The sequence below is a fragment of the Macrosteles quadrilineatus genome, unplaced genomic scaffold, assembly GCF_028750875.1.
Source record: "Macrosteles quadrilineatus isolate MER2022 unplaced genomic scaffold, UCM_ALF_1.0 Scaffold_2__2_contigs__length_208266976, whole genome shotgun sequence".
NCBI classification, from domain to species: domain Eukaryota; kingdom Metazoa; phylum Arthropoda; class Insecta; order Hemiptera; family Cicadellidae; genus Macrosteles; species Macrosteles quadrilineatus.
Window position 1 is genome coordinate 3,770,604 of NW_026542595.1, and position 22,893 is coordinate 3,793,496.

Consider the following 22,893-nt stretch of genomic DNA (forward strand, 5'->3'; position numbering starts at 1 on the left):
AATTTTCAAATTTTGCTAAGTTTAATTGCTTTAAGGAGTTTGGAATTTTATTGTAAATTTTTAAACCCATATAGAGAGGACTTGTTTCATATATTTTTTTAAAATTATGAGTGGGGTATTGAAAAATGTCTTGTCTTCGGGTATTATATGAGTGATTATAATTTTGAAACATACCAGGATTTCCATGAACCATTTTTAAAATTTCGAAACAATTGTCTACATGATGTTTTTTGGGGCAATTTGCAAGAGTTCTGATAATTGACTTTTGTTTTTTTAAAACTTTGTGGACATCTGTGGCTGTCCCTCATAATGTAATACCATAGCTTAAAATAGAGTAGGCCTACACATAAGCATAATAAACATTTTTACATACTTCCAAGGAGGTAACCTGAATTAAAACACTTAAAGCATATCTTGTTGGACTAAGTTTTTTGTTTAGAAAATTAATATAGACAATAGACAATAGACAAAATCTTTATTGAAATATTCCTAGAATGTTCATTCATGCGTCAGGTACATAAAATGTACAGTATGCTCTGTACAGAGCTATAATACTCTACCTATAATATTATATGCTCTGTCCATTGTAGTTTACTATCCAAATACATTCCTAAAAACTTTACTACATTTGTAGGGGAGGCAGTAGTTTCTGTTCCAGTGGTTGAATTTCTCAATTTGAAAATAAAAACACTAGTTTCATCTTCATTCAAGAGTAAGCCATTTTTTAAAAACCAATTTGCTATTTCTCCAATTGTTTCTTTGGCTTCATCATTTAACAGTACATTTTAACATTTTAACAGTACTTCGTCTGATGAGAGCTGTTGTATCATCTGCATAAAGGGTAAAGTTACAGATTTGACTTGAAAAATGAAAAGGTAAATTATTAATATATGTGAGGAATAAGAGAGGACCTAGGATTGAACCTTGCATGAACATTCTGTCTGAGTGTCTAACACATCATTTAAATTAACTGAGCCCTCATAACATAACACTAATGTTATTTTGATGTTTTGTTTTGCATATTATAGATGTAAAAAACTGCTCAAAATTTTACCTGCACAAATCAGACAATTAAATAGATGTTAGAAATAAACATTGACTTTTGCACAATGGAGAAAAATGGAGGAAATGCGTTTTTCTATGGAGAAAAACGCAACTGTGTTTTCCGGTCCCGGCTTCTCAATTTGGCATGGTAACCTTGAAAGCCCATCGGCATTGGCCATATCACAACCCTTCTTGTAAACAATCTCATATTCATAGGCCGATAGGATCAGAGCCCAACGTTGTACACGGGCAGCGGCTAAGATAGGTATACTCCTAGTAGGGCCTAATAAAAACGTCAAAGGCCTGTGATCAGTAGCCAAAAGAAACTTCTTGCCATAAAGGAAAATGTGAAATTTTTTTACTGCAAACACTAAGGCGAGGGCCTCCTTCTCTATTTGCGAATATTTCACTTCATGCACCGTTAGTGTTCGGGAAGCATAGGCTATGGGTCGCTCAGACCCATCAGGCATTTGGTGTGAGATAACCGCTCCTACCCCATAAGGACTGGCATCAGCTGATACAATCACTTTTAACTTTGGGTCGTATGGAATCAAAACTCTATCTCCTAACAAAAGCTCCTTACTCTTCTGGAACGCTTCCTCACACTGTTCAGACCAACCCCATTTGACCCCCTTGTTTAGCAGACCATACAATGGCTGAAGCAAATTAGACAAGTTGTTGAGGTATTTACTATAATAATTGATCAACCCCAGGTAGGATCGTAGCTGTGTCAAATTTTCTGGCCTGGGAGCACTAACAATAGCTTTAGACAGTTCTTCACTAGGCTGTATTTTATTTTCACTTAGCCTATGCCCTAAGAAAATTAGGCTATCCTTAAAAAATTCACTCTTAGCGGGGTTTATTTTTACCCCATAATGCTCTAGTCTCGACAATACTGCAACCACATTTCGGTGCATTTCCTCATGAGTTTGAGCCACAATCAAAATGTCATCTAGATAGCAAAATTTTCTATCCAACCCATTCAAAATCTTGTCCATGACGGATTGGAAAATGGCCCCAGCGCTTGTCACTCCGAAAGGGAGGCGAGAATAACGAAATAAACCCTTAGTCGTATTAATCGTTAGAAGCTCCTGAGAGTTTTCGTCTACTCTAAGTTGATTATATGCAGCTGACAAATCAATTTTTGAGAACAATTTTGAACCAGCAATTTTAGCAAAAATCTCATCTGGAGTAGGGAGTGGATAATAATCTGTGCGTAACTGAGGATTAATTGTCTGTTTAAAGTCGCCACAAATTCTAATAGAGTTGTTACCCTTTTCAACCAAAACAACAGGAGTGGCCCAATTAGTTTGGGTCACAGGATACATCACTTCATTCCTGATTAAGTTATCGATTTCTTTCTCAAGCGCATCCTGCAGCGCATATGGTACGTTACGAGCCTTGCAAAAGACCGGATTGGCATTTTCTTTCAACACTAGGTTTACCTTAATATCTCTAATTGTTCCTATACCAGGCTCAAAAACAGTAGGAAATCTTGATTTTAAATCCTCAACACTAGAAGTAGATGTATATGGAACATTCCTACCTTCAAGCTGCATGACAGTCCCACTCTTTGGTTGCCAGTTCCTCATGATCTTCCTCCAGTTTAACTTAAGTCTCGCCAACCAGTTTCGTCCCAAAAGCGAAGGTTGATTTGGTTGCTCATTCCGTACAACCACCAGCGGCAGAACATGCGACTCATCTCCAGCCGAAACATTTGCCTGAAACTCTCCCAAAACTTCAATACATTGACCAGTATAAGTCTTCAATCTCATTTTACTCTCCCTTAGCTTAGGCACTCGCCCCTGGTAAAGCCGGAGGAAAACATCCTCAGGCATCACTGATACTACTGCCCCCAAATCAATAGCCATTTTAACACATACGTCATTTACCATTACATCAGCTGTAATTGCGCCAGATTTATTCTTAGAGTCAGAATAGGCTATGGTGTACAGCCCAAGCTCTTCTTCACCACTATCATGCTCCGCACCTGGTTGAGGATTTACAACTTCATCGCCATCATCACAATAGTTAATTCTAGTACTAGGCCTACTGGCGGCCTGCCGACAAACTTTTGCCAAATGACCCCTCCTATGGCAAATATTACAACTGTAAGTCCTGTACATACAATTTTTACTCTCATGGTTCCTACCACAACAAGTACACAACTGGTGTAAACCTTGCCTTGAATTAGGCCAACTTGGCCTACCAAAATTCTCACTATTACTTGGCCTACCCAAACTTTCGCTACTACTAGGTCTAGGGCCAAATCTTTGTTTAGGCCTATACTTAACGTAATTAACCTCAGATATTTGATTGTCGTTCTGGTACACTCCAGGATGAAAACTCTTAACATTTCTACTAGGGATGGACGAGATTGAATTTTTAGTTCGAGACGAGACGAGACGAGATTTTTTATTTCTCATAAAATTTTGAGACGGGATTTCCCTTCTCATACACAACGGGAAATGCACGTTCAAAATTTTTACCTGATTTTGTAACATTGTTAGATGACTGTTTAAATACAAAAATAATGATAATAGGCAAGAATATTTACAATCTTTTATTAAAAAACATCAGCATAACATTTTTTTATTAATCACGCATAACTTATTAAAAATGCCTACGATTAGGAAACATAGTGATATCAGTTAAGATAGAGTTCAACTTATCCTAAAATAAAATAAATCATAAAATAAAAGCAATATTAATTTTTATAAAATAGTTACTTGTTTTGACTTTTTATAGTAATAAAACATTCCTCACACTGCTTACACTTAACAAAACTTCTCAAATGTTATTAAAGTAATATTATTAAAATAATTAGAGTAATATTTACATTTATAGAATTAATTAAATAAGAACGCCTTCGCAAAGGAAACGCAACTACAACACGCTCCTGTATTGCGGGTATTGCATTGACTTTCTGCAGGCGTTTTTATTTTTTTTTTTTTATTTTTTTTTTTTTTATTCTCGTCTCGATAAAAATCTCGGCCAAAAAGAAATCTTGTCTCGTGTAACGAGATTTAAAATTTCCCGAAATTTCGAGACTTGACCATCCCTAATTTCTACTAGCCTCTAGGACCAAGGCCAACTCCAAAGCCTTTTCAAAAGTTAAAGTGTCTCCCTCAGACAACAACCTACTTTGGATATCATTTGATTTGAGTCCACACAAAAATCTATCTTTAAGGGCATCATCCAAGAATTTTTCAAATTTGCAAGAAGCCGCTAATTTTTTTAATTGAATAGCAAAATCTGAGACAGTCTCCCCCTCTCTTTGACTCCTTTTATTAAAAACAAACCTCTCATAAGAGATATTCTTCTTAGGTACAAAATGGGCTGTAAGCTGTGCTACTATTACGTCATAAGTAACCTCAATAGGTTTTTTTGGCATCAGAATGTTTTTAAGGGTTGAATACAATTCAGGGCCCATGAGAGAGATAAAATAAGAGACCTTGTCCTCATTCTTAATCGTATTAATTTTAAAAAATTGGTCCAACCTCTCAACATAGTTTTCGAAGGTTTCTAACTCACCATTGAATTCTTGAATTTTTCCTAATACTTGTTTTGTTCCCATTGTACCTTATTTCCATAGGCCTACAGTAAATAAGTCCAAACTTACGGTAAAATGAAGCCACAAGTGTAAATACAATCCCTTGCACAATGTGCAACACGTGGTACCAACTTGCCAGTAGAGAGCAATCAGCATCCACCGTCCATAATTCCAGGAATTTTTCCACAAAATACTCTTCGTAAACTCCTCCAATACAAAATATATACAAATCTTCCACCAATTTACCCAAAAACCAACTTTTTACTCTCTTTGCAAAGTACGACAAAGTTTTTCAGGTTCAACTTGACCAACTCAAACTTGCAGGACACTGCTAAAAATGACAAATATTCCGAAAATCGCGAGAAAAAATAGTAATAATATTTACAAAACGTACTCGTTAAAACTCTTGTTTTAACCGCACACAGTAAAATAAACTTTAGTTTTATCCTCGTCGCCACTTTTATGACTCGGACGTTGGAAATGAACAGAACCGGACAAGTACAGGACACTGGCAGACTAGGCTACTAACACTGTAAGCGTACGAGTTGACTTTACTCACCGGGTTCATAACGTCGAATGGCGTTCCGTCACTGTGCCTTCTCGATCGGCTAGTCAGCCTCTTGGACTTTGACCGAATGACTCATCCTGGTTTGGTTCCTTCACCAGGCCCGATAAGTTAACATTTAAACTATTTGATGAGGTCAACTTGCCTCTATATAATATAACATAAATAACTCTTCTTGAATATATAACAGTATATATAAAACCCTCTTCCATATATGCCACTGATTGATCTGTTGCTCAAACTGTCATACAGTAGCTTTTGATTACATGGGGTAGCATGGTGGTAGTGTAGATATCATCATCATCTTCCAATATCACGGCAAAATAATGAACTTCTCTCGCAGTCATACTGACATAATCATTGTCTTCCATGGTTTCGGCGTAACTATTATATCCTGTGACCATGTAGTCAACATAATTGTCTTCCGTGGTCATGAAAACGTAATCTTTCGTCATCATTCACGCCCGTGACAAAAGCATGATTTTTTGCGCAAGATTCCTCGTCATGACGAACATTTTCTGTATGGTTTATGGGGGTGTGAAAAGTTCATGGGTACTTTGGGCTTTATATATGGATTTAGATAATTACAAATAATAAGTAAATTATGCATATTCAAAAACTAATTTAAAGTTAAGAAGTAAAGTTTAATTTTTAGTGGGTAAAAATATTAAACAAGGAAGTAAGTTTATAATAAAATTGACCTCATGTGGTGAAAATTCTTCAGCAGGTCTTTATGCTTTGCTACGAATGTCAAGTGTCCCAAGCATTGACTGTCAAAACTATTTACTCTGCTCTAATAAATTCAAATAGCTTGTAGTTTGCCGATTACAATGATACTACAGTCCAACCTCGGTATAACGAATCTGAAGGGACCGAACTGAATATTCGTTACCTATATCAAGGATTTCGTTAAAACGAGGTTTGTTATATTGAGGTTAGGTTTGTAGGAATTTCGCTAAGTCGAGGTTCAGATCCAGCTTTGGTCAATATAGGTCAGGATTTGACCTCATTAAAACACAATTAAAGTAGCATAGGCTACAATACTTTTAAAGTGTTAACATTGTAAAGTAGAACCAAATCATATTGAAAACAATAAATTATTAGATAAAGTCATTAAATAAAGTAAAATTATTAAATAAAGTCATTAGATAAAGTGTATAATCATAGCCAACTTAAAGATAATAAAAACACTCATAAAAGGAATGTTAAGACAACGATGTTGCTATTCTTTTATTTTATTTTATTTCCATTCCAACGGCCAAAGACCATTACAAAAATGATTGGTAATGATTGTTATAATCTTAAATTAATCTTTCTCTTTGATTTTGGATTTATATTCTTTCTTAGGCGTCTCTTTATCCAAAAATATAAGCCACCATAGTTAGGCACTTATCGCCCAATCACAGCTTTCTAAACATTACGTCGTCATCAGTCCTCAGTATGTCATATGACGTGCAGCGACAGCAGCAGCAGCAGAGAAAGATGTGTAAAACGGAGCAGACAAATTTTAGCGCAAGCGATGACGTCACCTTTCCTTTCATTTGATAAAGAACTAGATTTCCATAAACAATAATGGGGTGGTGGGTTTGTTATATCGAGAGAAAGACGTAGACAATTTGTTAAGCAGAGGTTAAATTCGCTATGTAGAGGTACAGACAATGATAAATTCGCTTACATCTTCATCACTGATAATTCGTTCGTCCTCTTCATCACCACTCACTTCACAACCACTTTCCGCTAAAATATCATCAACAAACTGAGCAAAACAATCACTTTGTAAGAATAAATAATCGCGACGAAACGCCGTAGCAACAACGAAACGAACTGCTGTTGCACAACTACGGTTAGGATACAACGTCATGACAACGAATCAATAACAACAACAACAAAAAAATACAGGCTACCAGCAGACAACGCATTGAGTATAAAAACAAAGTATAATAATGAATAAAACATAGCGGATGGTTATTGATCGTTTTTAGTGATGAGAACGAGATATAATAATGCATTATGCGTAAGGACGGGCGTCTTTAGTCTTTCGTAGCCTGGCGCGCTAGGACGGGCGCCGCCTGTCTTTAGGAGGGAATGGGTTAAGGAACTACTAAAAAAACTATTTTCAATCCAAATCACTATAATCAATAGAAGAGGTTTGGAAATGTAAAAATTAGAAATGCCTTATGTTATAATTTAGTTTGTAATAATTTATTCAGGTAACTTATATAGCCTACCTATTTTTTTTCTTTTCCTATCTGTGACAACAATTGATGTATTTCCTGTGAAAATACTTTCATGAATAAAGATGAATTGTATTTTATAGCTAACCACTTAAATGTGTGTTGTCAGTTCCTCACCCAAGAGTGTGAAGAGTTCTTCCTCATCATCACGTAGCAGCAGCAGCAGTAGTGATGGTCGCAAGTCAAGGTCAAGGTCAAGGTCACGCTCCAAGTCTGCCAGCATCCACAAGTCTCCTAGCAGGTAAAAAATACAGATCCCTACACAAATAATACTACTTAAACAAACCTTCCAATTAACAATCAAAAAGTGAAGGAAAATTTTTCCTGATAGAAAACACAGTATGGAAAACCCAGAACCGTTATTAGATTAATCATAATAATCGGATTTATATAATTAATTTATAGGCATATTAATTTGTTTTATAGTTTTGCTGTGTGATATTAACCCTTCAAGACGGTTTGGTGTGCCTTCCTCTCATACATAAAAAGACACTACCTACTACTTGTAAAGGAGAAAAAAATATAAATAATAATTAATCTGATCTGATAGGCTAAATCTCCGCAAATTCAAGTTACTTCACCCCTATATAGAATATAATTTAATATTCCATAAAGGTGTGAAAACACAAAAAGTTGCCCCCAGGTGGGGTTTAAATTAATTTAATTTAATTTAAATTGAAGTTATGAAGACATTTATCACACAGAGCCTGCACAGTGGAAGTTTTGATGTTAGGTGTGTAGGCCAGTATAATAAAAATACCTCAGAAGTCCGTATGTGGGATCGTGAGAGATCTGATGTTGTCTTCCTTCAATCACCTTCTTGAACTTAATTCTACCACTTCTTATATGATAAACCTTCTTAAAATTTGCTAGTGATGTGACACTCTGAACTTGAAAAATGATAATAACTGATTATTGAATGATTGATTGATAACTTTGTTTAATAGTACCAGATTTTACTAAGATATTTATATTTCACCTTTTGTTAATGTTTGAATAATTAAAGAAAATGCAAAGTTGATCAAAGTTATGATATAACAATATGATCGGTTAAGCCGTTACTCTTAAAAACATGTCACTCTTAAAATAGATATTCTATGGTCAAACTGCAGGAAATAAAATATGGTGTTTGAAAAAGAATGTGTATTAACAATTCAACTTAATTCACAGGCCGTACATACAGAATGAAGTACAATAAAATGACAAGATAAATTTTATTCAAATAAAACTTTTACTTATTATATACATTTTGTAGAGAATTTATTTCCCTACATAGAAACATATAATACATGTACAGTGCAGTCCGGCTAATCCGAACTAATTGGGACCGAACCCCGTTCGGATTAGCTGATTGTTCGGATTAGCCGAAATAACGTAAATAATCAAAATGGAAGCAATTTTAAGGGGTCGTAGTGTCGTAATATGAACGAGCAATACACAAAAACCAATTTTAATAGTCCATTTACTACAACAAAATTAAAAAAACAACAGTTAAACTTAAATAAGCGCATCAGTTGTGCAATATCTAGCGTGTCAACAATCAACTAGCGTAGAGCGATATGAACGGGTGGGCAGACGTGTATGATGTGACGATAATGCGTGCGGACTGTACGTCTGCACGCACTGCTTACCGAGACTGTACACAGTAGCCTACACGTCTGCCCCGTTCTGCCCCCCTCCCCTCACCAATACACCTAGCTTAATTGTCAGAATCGCAACACAACAACACCTTGATCTAGTCTGCTTTTGTTTACGTAGTGCGGTCAGTCACCTGTGGATTTGCGTGTGTACGGGTTTTTAGTGTGATAAGTGCAATGTCTAACAAACGTAAACATAACACTTTGACTCTTAAAGATAAGCTGGAAACTTTAAAACGTTTGGATAATGGTGAAAGTGTGACTAAACTAGCGAAAGAGCTGAACGTTGGCAAAGCTACAATTTGCGACTGGAAAAAAAACCGCGCGAAACTTCAACAATATTGCACAACGTCTTCAGAGGTAACCCTTGAAAATCGGCAAACGGCGCGACAGTCGCAGTATGATAAAGTTGACGAAGCGCTTTTTCTGTGGTTCTCGCAAGAAAGGGAAAGGGGAACCCCTTTAAGTGGACCTATCGTTCAAGAAAAGGCAATTCTGTTGAACAATCTGTTAAATGGCGACAGTTCCTTCACAGCCAGCACCGGTTGGTTTGACCGGTGGAAAAAACGTCATGGTATTCGGCAGCTAACTGTCACCGGTGAACAACTTTCCTCAGATCAGGCTGCAGCGCAGGAATACCTTGCTTCATTTGACAATTTAATAAGCGAAGGAAATTATTCCCCCCAACAGATATATAACGCCGACGAAACCGGCCTAAATTTTAGAGCACTGCCAACTAAAAGCTTGGCCTCTAAATCAGAAAGTCGTGCTCCTGGTTTTAAAATGTGTAAGGACCGAGTAACCATTATGGCTTGTTCCAATGCTGCTGGTAACCATAAGCTTCCTCTTATGATGATAGGCAAAGCTGCTAAGCCTCGAGCCTTCAAGCATATAAACATGAAGTCACTTCCAGTGTATTACAGGAACCAGAAGAGAGGCTGGATGGACGGGAAACTGTTTAAAGAATGGTTCCATGACCAATTCGTACCATCTGTTAAACGGTTTAGCCAAGAAAATGACATTCCCCCACGTGCTATTCTTTTGCTAGATAATGCACCGTCCCACCCAGATGTCGACGAACTAACATGTGGCGAAATAAAGGCAGCCTTTTTACCTCCAAATGTGACGCCATTATTGCAACCAATGGACCAGGGGGTTTTGCAGGCTCTGAAGCTTAAGTATCGCAAACACTTTTTAAAGTCCCTAATTGAAGATGATACAATTCCCTTGGTTCAAAAAATTAAACAAACGAACGTAAAGGATGTTGTGTATTGGGCAGCTGAATCTTGGGAAAATGTGACAACTGGGGCGATAAGAAAATCGTGGAAAAAGTTGTGGAAATCGTTAGATTTTGAAGAAACCCCTACCGAAAATGACCCAGTTAACTTATTACCAATGATTCGAAACATTCCCGGTTGTGAAAACGCGGAAGAAGAGGACGTGGATGAATGGATGGCGGCAGACGGTACTAGTGCAGAGACTCTGACTGACGATGACATCGTAGCAGCAGTGACGCAAGATCATGTTCAGGGAGACGAGGGGGAGGGTAGTGATGACGAGCCAGGGGGCGGGGGAGGAGAGGAGAAAGTGACTCACAATGAGGCAGCTGCAGCGCTTGACCTTGCCCTTCGCTACTTAGAACAACAGTCTACTGCCACGCCTGCAGACGTGATGTTCATGAGAAAATGGCGGAACTACGCGGCAAAAAACAGACTTACTAAACTGCAGCAAATGACAATGCGGGACTTCATGTCCAATAACAAGTAGGCCTAACCAAAGTTAATTTTTCAGTACGGTATGTGCAATATTTCTTACAAAATAATTCTTTGTTTTATTTGTTTTTTATTACGATTTGTAAATTTAAACTTTACGTAATAAACAAACCATTGTATTCCTTAATTGATTACTCTGTTTATACTTCATTTCAAGATGTTTTACCTTTCCCATTGTATTTTATATAGTGCAAATTTATTAAAATTAATATCGGGAATGTGTTCGGATTAAGCTGACGTTCGGATTAACCGTGTTCGGATTAGCGGGACTCAAGTGTACTATCAATATTTGTTGTGTCATCATGTGAAATATAATCACCACTTATCAGGGAATCAGGTTTTGAGGTTATACCAACATCATCCACTGTTAGGCCTAACCCTTCATCACGATCAACGCACTGAACACTAATATTGTCATCAAAATTGTCGTAATAATCCACTCTCGATATATCACTCAACCTGTCATCATCTAAGTATTAACTAATTTTATTATCTTGAAGAGAACACGATTATTCATTGTTTTCAAACTAACTATCAATATACGTAATTGCACAACACACAACAAAACGTCAGCTGAGTTCTAACTTCTAAACATCGCAGCAGTGATGCATATCAAGCTAGCGCAAATAAAAATTTACCACGAGAATCACCGTTTTTCCCTGAATAGAATGGTGTGCCAAACACGGCATATTATTCTTCTTCCTGTAGTCGTAGTTAGCGCGGCAAATTCAAACTGCACGCGGACACGTATACGCGCCCGTGGGTTCTCAGCGGGGCTACTGTAAGGAGGCGTATACGAGTCTGTGGGATTCAAGAGGTTAATGGTGATTTTCCCATAAAAACCCATAAAATAACAGAAGAATCTAATTTTCCCAACAATGGCATGAACGATTTGGGTACAAATTTAGTATGTTATAGTCCTTTAAATTCTGAACAAAATGGTACAATTCCCATTCTTGTAAAAATTACAGTTCAAAAGTAACTGTAACTTATGTTATTTTCCCATAAAAAGCCATAAAAAAACGGAAAAATCAATTTTTTTTTAAATTTATATTTGTCTAATATGGTCCTAATAATTCTTTACAAAATCGTGTAACCTCCCATTGCTGTAAAAATTAGGCAGAGGCTATTCGCCGCTACTGCGCATGTCTGTTCCACTGCGCATGTCTGTTCCAAATGGCGCCATATTACGTTACTAATCCAGTTACTTTTATAACTGTTTAGTAACAGGTTGCACACAAAAAAAACCTAGTATTAGGAACGGTGGTACCTCTAAACCTCATTAGCCGAAAGGGATGGAATAAACTTCACGTTTTCTGCCCGCAACTTAAATACTGATTATGAAATGAGACTGTTCTAAACCTCATATTGATGGTCCGTAGATCCATGACGTCATACTTTATTATAAAATTAAACTGTCATAACTAGGGATGGACGAGATTGGATTTTTAGTTCGAGACGAGACGAGACAAGATTTTTTATTTCTCATAAAATTTCGAGACGGGATTTCCCTTCTCATACACAACGGGAAATGCACGTTCAAAATTTTTACCTGATTTTGTAACATTGTTAGATGACTGTTTAAATACAAAAATAATGATAATAGGCAAGAATATTTACTATCTTTTATTAAAAAACATCAGCATAACTTTTTTTAATAATCACGCCTAACTTATTAAAAATGCCTACGATTAGGAAACATAGTGATATCAATTAGGATAGAGTTCAACTTATCCTAAAATAAAATAAATCATAAAATAAAAGCAATATTAATTTTTATAAAATAGTTACTTGTTTTGACTTTTTATAGTAACAAAACATTCCTCACACTGCTTACACTTAACAAAACTTCTCAAATGTTATTAAAGTAATATTATTAAAATAATTAAAGTAATATTTACATTTAAAGAATTAATTAAATAAGAACGCCTTCACAAAGGAAACGCAACTACAACACGCTCCTGTATTGCGGGTATTGCATTGACTTTCTGCAGGCGTTTTTAATTTTTTTATTTTCTTTTTTTTATTCCCGTCTCGATAAAAATCTCGGCCAAAAAGAAATCTCGTCTCGTGTAACGAGATTTAAAATTTCCCGAAATTTCGAGACTTGACCATCCCTAGTCATAACCTAACCAAACTAACCAGACCTGCTGATAATGAAAAAATCGAATGAAGGTTTACTAATCGAAAAATAGGCTAGTACTTTTCATTAAATAAAATTATAAATGCCTCAAATTCTAACAAAAGATGTAGTCACACTCTAATCTAAATCTTAGACAAAAAGTTAATGCCTCTGGTAAGATTCTATCAGCCCGGTACGCTGAGGCCGTTGGCTTATTAGCGTATCTTTGCAGTAATGGTGTTCGAGAGCGATAGAATTGTGGAAAAAAGTAACTGTTCCCTTTGCATGATTTTTTAATACTGGAACTGGAACTGCAACGGGTTGTGACGTAATTTTAACGTGTGAATAGTCACTTCGTAAAAATTACGGTTCAAAAGCTATTACAACTTTTTTTATTTTCCCTATAAATACCATAGTTACTCCCATCGCTTACTCATGATAAAGGTTGTTGATAAGCAAATGGGAGAGCGTGTCAGATTGCTTATACCATTTATTGTTTAATGTTATGAAAAGTCTCACAGTTTTGTGGCTGCTGTCGCAGGAGTCGCAGTGGGTCTGCTGTGGGTCGCAGCAGCAGGTCCAGGTCTCCCAGTCTCTCTCACTCTGACAGCTCCAGGTCATCTCGCTCTCGTTCTCCCTCCATCCCTAGACGTCGCGGCTCCCCCAGCTTTCTAGACCGCCGTCGCATAACCAGGTAGCTTAACTGTGTCCATCCCTCATCACTTTGTAGTCAAGAGCACATTTTCTTCAATATTTTATGTTTTTACTCTTGGCATTTTTTTTCTTGACCCTTGTCCCATGAATTAACTAACTGTTGATAGAAACTCTCCAGTTATGTATATGAGTACACTTTGTTTTACTTGTGACCTTTGATCAAAATTTATATAGAAATTTTCCTCTCTTTAGCTAACAGGGTTGCCACTTACCATGAATTTCTTGATAATTAATAACTGAGCACATATTTTTTTTACCAATAAATTTAAATTAACCATTAAAAGCTTCATGTAGGTGATAGTTTTTTTCCATTAGTCCTATATTTGTATAGGTCTTGTATAATAATTGGAGATCACCTACTAATTAGCAGTGTCTCCTAGCAATTTCCAGGAGCATTAAGAGTATTTTGTAGCAATTGCTGGCAGCTCTACCAATGTGTTGTTTACCGTTTAGTGAGATGTAAGAGCAGTTTTTTATTCATCTTGGCACTAATGTGATGTAGCGATCCTGTGGGATTTTGTGATTAGTGACTGCATTGTTGGTCTGATGGATGGGAGGGGGGGGGGGGGTTGTTAAAGATAAATATTCTTGAAAATGCTATAAGCACGTACCTGCACTTGAGTAATATTGCTAAACACCTGAATGAAAAATGAGTTTTAAATGCATCTCTAGTGGCAACCCTTTGATATCAATGGCCCATCAATGTTCTAAAATCCTTTAAAAAATAGTATGGTTAGTCTTTTTTTATTATTTTACTTTATTGTTTAATTTGATTTAATTTATCAGGAGAAGCAGTTCTTCATCATCAACATCAAGTCTGTCGTCTTCAAGTAGTGATGATCAGAAATAGTTTTCTATTAGCAGTCATGTCTTTAATTTAAATAAATGGCTATTAATTCAAAGGAAGGAATGTTTTTTTCTTCAACTCTGATTTTAAATAGCTGTGTATTAGTTTTGTCTCAACTATCTCGTCATTATGTATTTTTAACTAATAAATGTAAATAGTTTTGAATTTCTGAAATTATTTATTATTTTGATGTACATCAAACGAGAATTGCTTGTGCAGATTGCAAATTTTAATAGGGTTCAAAACTTGTCTCCAAGGTATACCAACAACGCCTTCCTCAACGTGTACCTTCCAAAATCTTTATACAATACATTTTTACATTTTAAAGATTACTTAGTTCCGTAGCTGAAAAAATACAATGACGAAAAAGGTAATCATATAATGCAAATAAGATATTACGATTGATTTTTTCAGACAATTATTACAATAATAAAACTACTAATTTAAATATTTAAAATTTGTTAATTGAAGATGATTTATATCATAAATAGTGATTAACCTACCTTATTAGGTTATTAGTATCTATAAAAAATAGCCTTTTTATTTGTATATTTTAGGACTGGACGGGATCAAATTTTTAGTTCGGGACGGGACGGGATTTTTATTTTCTTCCCGATTTTCGGGACGGGACAGGAGGGGATTTTTTTCTGTGCATAAAGAGAAAGTCTTGAGTATTGCTGTTACGAAAAAAAAGAAAATCAATTTTGACCATTTGTGGCACTGATCTATCAAAACCATAAAAAGGTTAAAAATGTATAGGTATAGAAACTTGTGACTTGCCGTCGAAATGACTCTCGGTCACGGCGTGATCGTCGGTATGACTCCACGGTCACGGCGGGATCGTCGGTATGACTCGCGGTCACGGAATGATCAACGGTATGACTCCGTGGTCACGGCGCGATTGACTCCGCGATCACGGCGTGATAGTCTAAATGACTCCGCGGTCACAGCGGGTATAGAAACTTGTGACTTGCCGTCGAAATTACTCTCGGTCACGGCGTTATCGTCGGTATGACTCGCGGTCACGGAATGATCAACGGTATGACTCCGTGGTCACGACGCGATCGTCGGTATGACTCCGCGATCCCGGCCTGATCGTCTAAATGACTCCGCGGTCACAGGGCGATCATCGAGATGACTCGCGGTCACGGTGTGATCGGTAAGACTCTGCGGTCACGGCACGTTCACAGTGCGCGGTCGTCGAAATGACTTCGCCTCCTGCATTCGCGGAACTACCGTGAACATCTCTCGCGATAGCGGCGTCATCGTCACTTGCGAAGCGGCAAATTTGCCGACGATCGGATCAAATCCCATCCTGAAAAATTCCCAAATCAAATTTAATCCCGTCCCGAAAATCGAGAATATTATTTCCCCGAAAATTTCCCTAAATTTCAGGACTTGTCCATCCCTAGTATATTTTGTACCTAGTGCCAAAAATGAGGTTTTGCCAGCGCAAACGTATCGTAGAGCTGCAATTGATTAAGCACTGCAAAACCCTTTCAGCCCATGGTACAAATGCTATTTTTCACCACACTTTACAAAATATGCAATAAATGCACAACAAAAGGTTTAAACTACCTGTATCTAGTTTTCTAGGATTGTTGTTTTCAAACTAGAATCTAGGATCACATGACGGACACAGGTAATTTAAACCTTTTGTTGTAAAAATCAGTGATCCAGAGTATACCATAAAAACGAAAATAAATGCACACTAACATAACATTTAACACAACTATTTACTTTAAGGTTATGTGAAAAATAGAAGAATCAGCAAAAATAATAATTAATAGTCGCTAGGCAGCAGTGACTACAAAACAAGTATATTGCAATGCATATGGACACCGATTGTGTATTTAATATACATTGATGTTCAAAGTAAATAAGCGAACAGCAGGCTTTACGACCCTAAGGCCATAAAAAAACCAGCTCAGGCTCCAAATGATATAGCATTTCGATCCTGGACAGCAATAGTAGCTGCCAAATAAACAGATGATAGCCTCCAATTAACGTCTGTAAAACAGCTAAAGCATCTTAGTGTGGTGAAAAATTAATTTTCATAAACTGTTTTGACTCTTGTTTACTATCTACTGGAGGTCAGTTCATTAGCTGTTGGATTACATTTTGCATTTAAACCTGTTATAAAGCAAGTCAACAACATGTGGACTGTGTAAATGACCATCTAGAATAAAAATTAAAGGCTAGGGTGGGTAAAGCCTTTAAGTAGGGATGGACGACAGTGGATTTTTAGTTCGAGACGAGACGGGATTTTTTATTTCTCATAAAACTTTTGAGACGGGATTTCCCTTCTCATACATAACGGGAAATGCACGTTCCACATTTTAACCAGATTTTTTAAATATTTTTAAATACCTACTGATTTATGACAGACTTGTTAAATAAATAAAATAATAATTATACACAAACATATAAAAAAAAAAAATTACTAAAAACATCAGTAAAAAAAAATATTAATACGGCCTAACTTATTAAAAATAACTCTTCGGCAAAGGAAACAGAGATATCAGTTACTATATAGTTCAACTTTGAAAAATATCAAATTTACAAGTCTAAAACAACAGTTAACTATCAGTTAACAACTAGTTAAGTATCAAGTAACAATTTTTCTTGTGTTATTTTTAGAATGATATTGGAGTGACTTATTTTGACTATGTTTACAGTAGTAAAACATGTCTCACACTGCTTACACTAACAAAACTTCTCATCATTATCTATGTCAAAAAAATTACTAAACAATTGAAGGAATATTTCCATTTAAAGAATTAATAATTAAATAAAAACGCCTTTGCAGTTTTTATCCATTTTTTTAATTAAAAATGTTTTTAAATTTAAAATTGTTAAACTTAAAAAATTTTAAAATCTCTTCTCGTAGAACAAGATTTAAAATTTCCCGAAATTTCGAGACCCATCCATCCCTACCTTAAAGGAAATTACCTTTTTGGTTCCATTCCTGCAATAATACTACCGATTAGATAATGTACTGTTATTCTTATTTTCATGAAATACACAAAAATGAGTTGTTTAAAAAAATTAAATCATGGTAAAATTAGTGAGTGGTATAATAGAAAACCTGTTCAATAAAGTTGCAAAATATTTCTGATCAGCTGCAAATAATGTTTGCGCCGATGCATATTATAGTTTACTAATTGCGCTAGTGTTCATAAACTCTAAAATGACTTTTAAATCGTAAGATTTGATTATGTAGTTAAAAGAGTTGTTACAGAGGAAACCCTTTCTGTATTAAGTATAAAGGTTTCAAAACTAGGCTGGTATTAAAGAAAATGAAAGCAATGTTAGCAATGTAGGCATAATTAACAGATTAACCTGAGTAAATGTTTTCTTGTTATACACAGCAATAACTTTCAAATTACAATTCTAAAAAAAATTTCATATTCTAAAGAGTTTGAGTAATGTACCTTTAGTTGTAAATACTTCGTCTTATGTAAATAGTTAAAAGTAATGAAAGAACGGTTTAAATTGTTGCAGCTTTAAATTGATTTTTTTAAGGGTTAACTTCTTTTTCGTTACCAAACTCTTATTAGGTTGGTTTTGGTTCTATTTATCTTATTGGTTTTTAATCATACCCAGTTATTTCAAATTTGTACAGAAGAGTTTAGAGAGCTATACCTAGTTATTATCAAAGACTTTGTAGGCTATATTCTTAATTTTCAAGTCTCTTTCCTATAAAAGTGTCATACCTTTTAAGACCTCCTTTTGTTTAAAGACTGACTGAATGTTTCCCCACCATAGCATGCCTATGTTGTAGTTTATATATTAAAGTAAAGTTTTGTAGTTTGAAATATAATTGTAGGCGCTTTTGTTGTTCAAATTTGTGTATTGGAGGATTTGTTTCTTAAGAAGAGTGTTAATCTTAATGGGTATACTGATTTTAACTAGCCTGAGAAATTGTGTAGGATCATCTTTACTACAAAAGTAATATTACAAATGACCAACATTTATAAAGCAAACTCTCATAACAATACAATTTTTTAAATAGCCTAGCTATTTGTTAGTAGCAAGCCTATTGTCCATGCATGTAATGTGTCCTCTCTAGAGGCAGTCACAGTAGCAGCAATGTGTTTGTAAACTAGAAACAGGCAGTTGCAAACATATGCTAATTAAAATACACACTCTTCTTCTGATAAGGCAACAATATCGAGCTTGTCACTGTCTTTGTGTTATATGATTTATTTTGTTATTCAGTTAAGCTTATTTTAAATGTGTGCCTGTATTCTTTGTGGAATAAATGTCAAGTTTTATTTGCACATGTTTTTATTTATTTTGCCTGTGTTCTTATTGTTTTGCACTGTTGAGATTGGTAGAGTTCAGTAAGAATGGTAGCAGTTCAGATTGTGACGTGACAATTGTAGAAATTAGGCTTACTGTCATTTGACTTTAAGTAAGACAATTTCATTAATTGTAAAAGATAATTTTTTTATGTTTCGCCATCTGTTTTGTAAAACAGGGTCTCTATCAAACCTGTGTTTTCCAGTCTAGACTTAGTTATACAGTACTTGTCTCTCAAAAAGTTTTGGCCACAGGTTCTAGGCTTTTTGTGTGTTTAATACGTTTTGTACATCAACATTAAATCACAACAAATTCACTTGCAAATTATATATCGTGTAGGTTTTGTGTTTACTTTGATTTATAATCTGTTTTCTGAAATCATGAGGTGAAAATGTGTTGTATATTTAATCCTATTCGATGGAACAGAGGGATTGTAGCATTATTTTTTACATAGAAGAAAGGTCGGTAAATTATCACAACCATTATTTGGATACATACTACAATACATACAGGGTGAATTTTAAATGAGTTCCCCCCCTACTTTTTTCTACATTTCTTAAGATATCATCTCCGGACCACGTCAGATCATTGTTGAGTAGTAAGTACTTCATTTTGACTTGGTATACATTTTTGGCCGCCATCTTGGATCCGCCATATTGGATACAAAGTTTTTTTTTTTCAAATGTAAAGGTAGGGTTGTGACCCATTATTTCAAATTAGAATTGTACGCTGATTACAATGCCGCAATTAGTTTTTAAAAATTTTGATCTGTTCTAAGGTTATGAGGACTTTTTATAACTTTATTTTTAGCGCATTTTAACATTGTGCATTTACAAACTAAGACCATAATCTCAAAATAGTGCTAGATAAAGATAAGTATACACCACCATTCATTGTCGACATATTTTCACTTGGTTATGACGGATGTAGTTTTTCAGCCGCCATCTTGGATCCGCCATTTTGAAATGTGATCAATTAATTTGAATATGAAGGTGGTGTTGTGACCCATAATTTTAAGCTAATTTTTTATGTTGAACTCAATGCCTTAATCCGTTTTTCATTTGCATCTTTGGATTTTGAAATATTGAAATTTTAAATAAGAGTATTTTAATATTTCATCAAGAAAGCTTGATAACCAAAAACGGATTGCGGCATTGAGTCCAGTATAAAAAAGTAGTTCAAAATGATGGGTCACAACACCACCTTCATATTTAAATTAATTGATCACATTTCAAAATGGCGGATCCAAGATGGCGGCTGAAAAACTACATCCGTCATAACCAAGTGAAAATATGTCGACAATGAATGGTGGTGTATACCTATCTTTATCTAGCACTATTTTGAGATTATGGTCTTAGTTTGTTAATGCACAATGTTAAAATGGGCTAAAAATAAAGGGTACTTTCCTGTTAAAGGGAACATTCATTATTATCGATGATTGTTTTCTCGATATATCGATATTAACAAATTGAAACATATCAGCTGACAATTACGAAAAATATTGTTCACTATCAACAAACATTAATGAAATGAAACTGTTCTAAAATAAATAACCTAACATAACTAACCAAACTTGCTGTAACATTTAAAAATTCCGCGTTTGTAACTTGCCTTTTATATTCAAACCCAAACGGAATTTTTAAATAGTACAGCAAGTATGGTTGGTTATGTTAGGTTAGCTTAGAGCAGTTCCATTTCTTGTTGTCAATTTGTAATGGATCGGAAAACAAAAACATCGATATATCGAGAAAACAATCATCGATAATAATGAATGTTCCCTTTAACAGGAAAGTACCAAATAAAGTTATAAAAAGTCCTCATAACTTTAGAACGGATCAAGATTTTTAAAAACTAATTGCGGCATTGTAATCAGCGTACAATTCTAGTTTGAAATAATGGGTCACAACCCTACCTTTACATTTGAAAAAAAAACTTTGTATCCAATATGGCGGATCCAAGATGGCGGCCAAAAATGTATACCCAGTCAAAATGAAGTACTTACTACTCAACAATAATCTGACGTGGTCCGGAGATGATATCTTAAGAAATGTAGAAAAAAGTAGGGGGGGAACTCATTTAAAATTCACCCTGTATACAATACATATTGGATACATACTATAATACATATAGTTAAGTATTGAAAATGAGGATGAATCTGTCTAATGTTAGATGTAGCACAAGTGTTACAATTGAGCTATTGTCAATTGGGGCTTTTCTGCTAAGTTAAAAACGCTCAACTACAAGTGAATGAGTTGTTTTTCCATTTAGATAAAAATTTATCTACTTAATATCCTGATTTGTTAATTTTAATTCAAGCAATGGTATCCTTTAAAAACAGTTTGAGAAGATTGTTTTTGTTAGCGGTAGGTAATAGTGTTACAACAATATATTACCATAGATAAAACAAACCTTAGTAGATTTCTGTACTTTCCTATTAAAGGGAACATTCATTATTATCGACGACTTTTTTTTCGATATATCGATATTTTTGTTAACTTATCCATTACATTAGATTATTGACAACTGATCTTGTTTAGGCTAAAATAGTCTATTATATGGATTAAGAAATGAAACTGTTCTAAGCTAACCTAACATAACCAACCAAACTTGATGTACTATTTAAAAATTCCTTTTGATAACAGAAAAGGCAAGTTAAACATGGAATGTTACACAGCAAGTTTGGTTAGTTATGTTACGTTATTTTTTTAGAACAGTTTCATTTCATTATTGTTTCTTGATACTGAACAATATATTACCGTATTTGTCAGCTGATATGTTTCAATTTGTTAATATCGATATATCGAGAGAAAAATCATCGATAATAATGAATGTTCCCTTTAACAGGAAAGTTCCTAGATTTCTCATAAAAAAAAAACGTGCACATAGGTGGTGCCTATGGATCAGCTGGAGACAATTTTATTGTTAGTTCCGTTTGGTGCACTGTAGGGTTCGTGTTTCGTTGACAATTTGTTTCTTGTTATTTCAGTCATTTCTTGTCCAACCAAACAAAACGATCTAATCATAAACAATAACTGTCCCCTAGTTTTATAACCAAACATTAAAGCACAAATCTCGAAATTAACTCTAAAATAATAGAATAGCTATCTACCTTAACCTTACAAGTGTAGTAAGAGCGTTTTTACATTATACAGGTGAATGTTGTACAACGAGCGGAAGCAAGTTGCATAATTTACCTAAGTGATGTAAACACGCTCTTGCGTAACGTGTAACGTACAAGATTTTACCTCACCCGACAATATACAGGGGGTTACGTACAATATTTTTCATTATCCATTTCACTCATCTTCTAAAAGTAACGTTCTTTTACAAACGAAAGCTAGGTTAGGATAATTCTTTATAGCATAACAATAAAATTCAAGCCCACAGCTGATTTCTAGCGTTGAACGTTGTTGGCTCCATAGAGGTATATTTCTTAAGTTGAGCACTCAATGTTATTTAAATAGGCTTCATTACTTAACTAGTGAGTTTTTTAAACTTTAGTTCACTCGTGAAGTAAAGAATTTGTTTACATCACGCTTGGAATAGGGAAGTTTAACATGGCGGGTTGGGTAAAGATACTAACCAAAACCAGTGATAAAAAAATTACATGTTCTAGAACTTTTATGCTTTACTCATTACAGTAGTTAAAGTCAGTGTTGTGCAATGGAATAAATGTTTGCTTATTATATAGTGTGTAAATTAAGTCTTGAAACAAATCTGTATTTTTTAAGCCGAAACAGATAGAAATATTCTGTTTGTGGCCTTGATTGTCAACAAAGGTTCCATAAATTTTTACATGAAAAATATTTGTTTACCCCCCTAACAGGGTAGGGGGAAGGGGGTGACTTATTTGTTTCTAATAGCAATCCCTCATTTTGAAGGATTTGTCAAAGAAACACAATGACGCAAGCCCGAGGTGGATATCTCATCCCTAGGCAAAATGGCAGGTATTCCAAAATTTGATTTACTGTATGTTAAAAATCACCAATTTCACAAATATGGAATGAAATCTGTATTTTTAATCGAAATAGCCCAGATAGAAATATTCTGTTTGAGGAATTGATTGTTAACATAGGTTCCAAAATTTTTTATATCAACAA

General features: G+C 35.0%; 1 protein-coding gene across 3 annotated transcripts in view; it reads left to right on the top strand.

Moving 5' to 3' along the window:
* Positions 1 to 22,893, top strand: part of LOC128985910 (serine/arginine repetitive matrix protein 4) — a 136,001-nt gene that overhangs the window by 104,901 nt on the left and 8,207 nt on the right. For 2 of the 3 annotated variants that reach the window (XM_054405891.1, XM_054405893.1), the window contains 2 exons: positions 7,506 to 7,637; positions 13,469 to 13,621. In XM_054405891.1, coding sequence (XP_054261866.1) covers positions 7,506 to 7,637; positions 13,469 to 13,621 — 285 coding nt within the window. Of the gene's footprint in view, positions 1 to 7,505; positions 7,638 to 13,468; positions 13,622 to 14,427; positions 14,548 to 22,893 lie in introns of those variants that run through there. The other variant, XM_054405892.1, reaches the window with a different exon arrangement.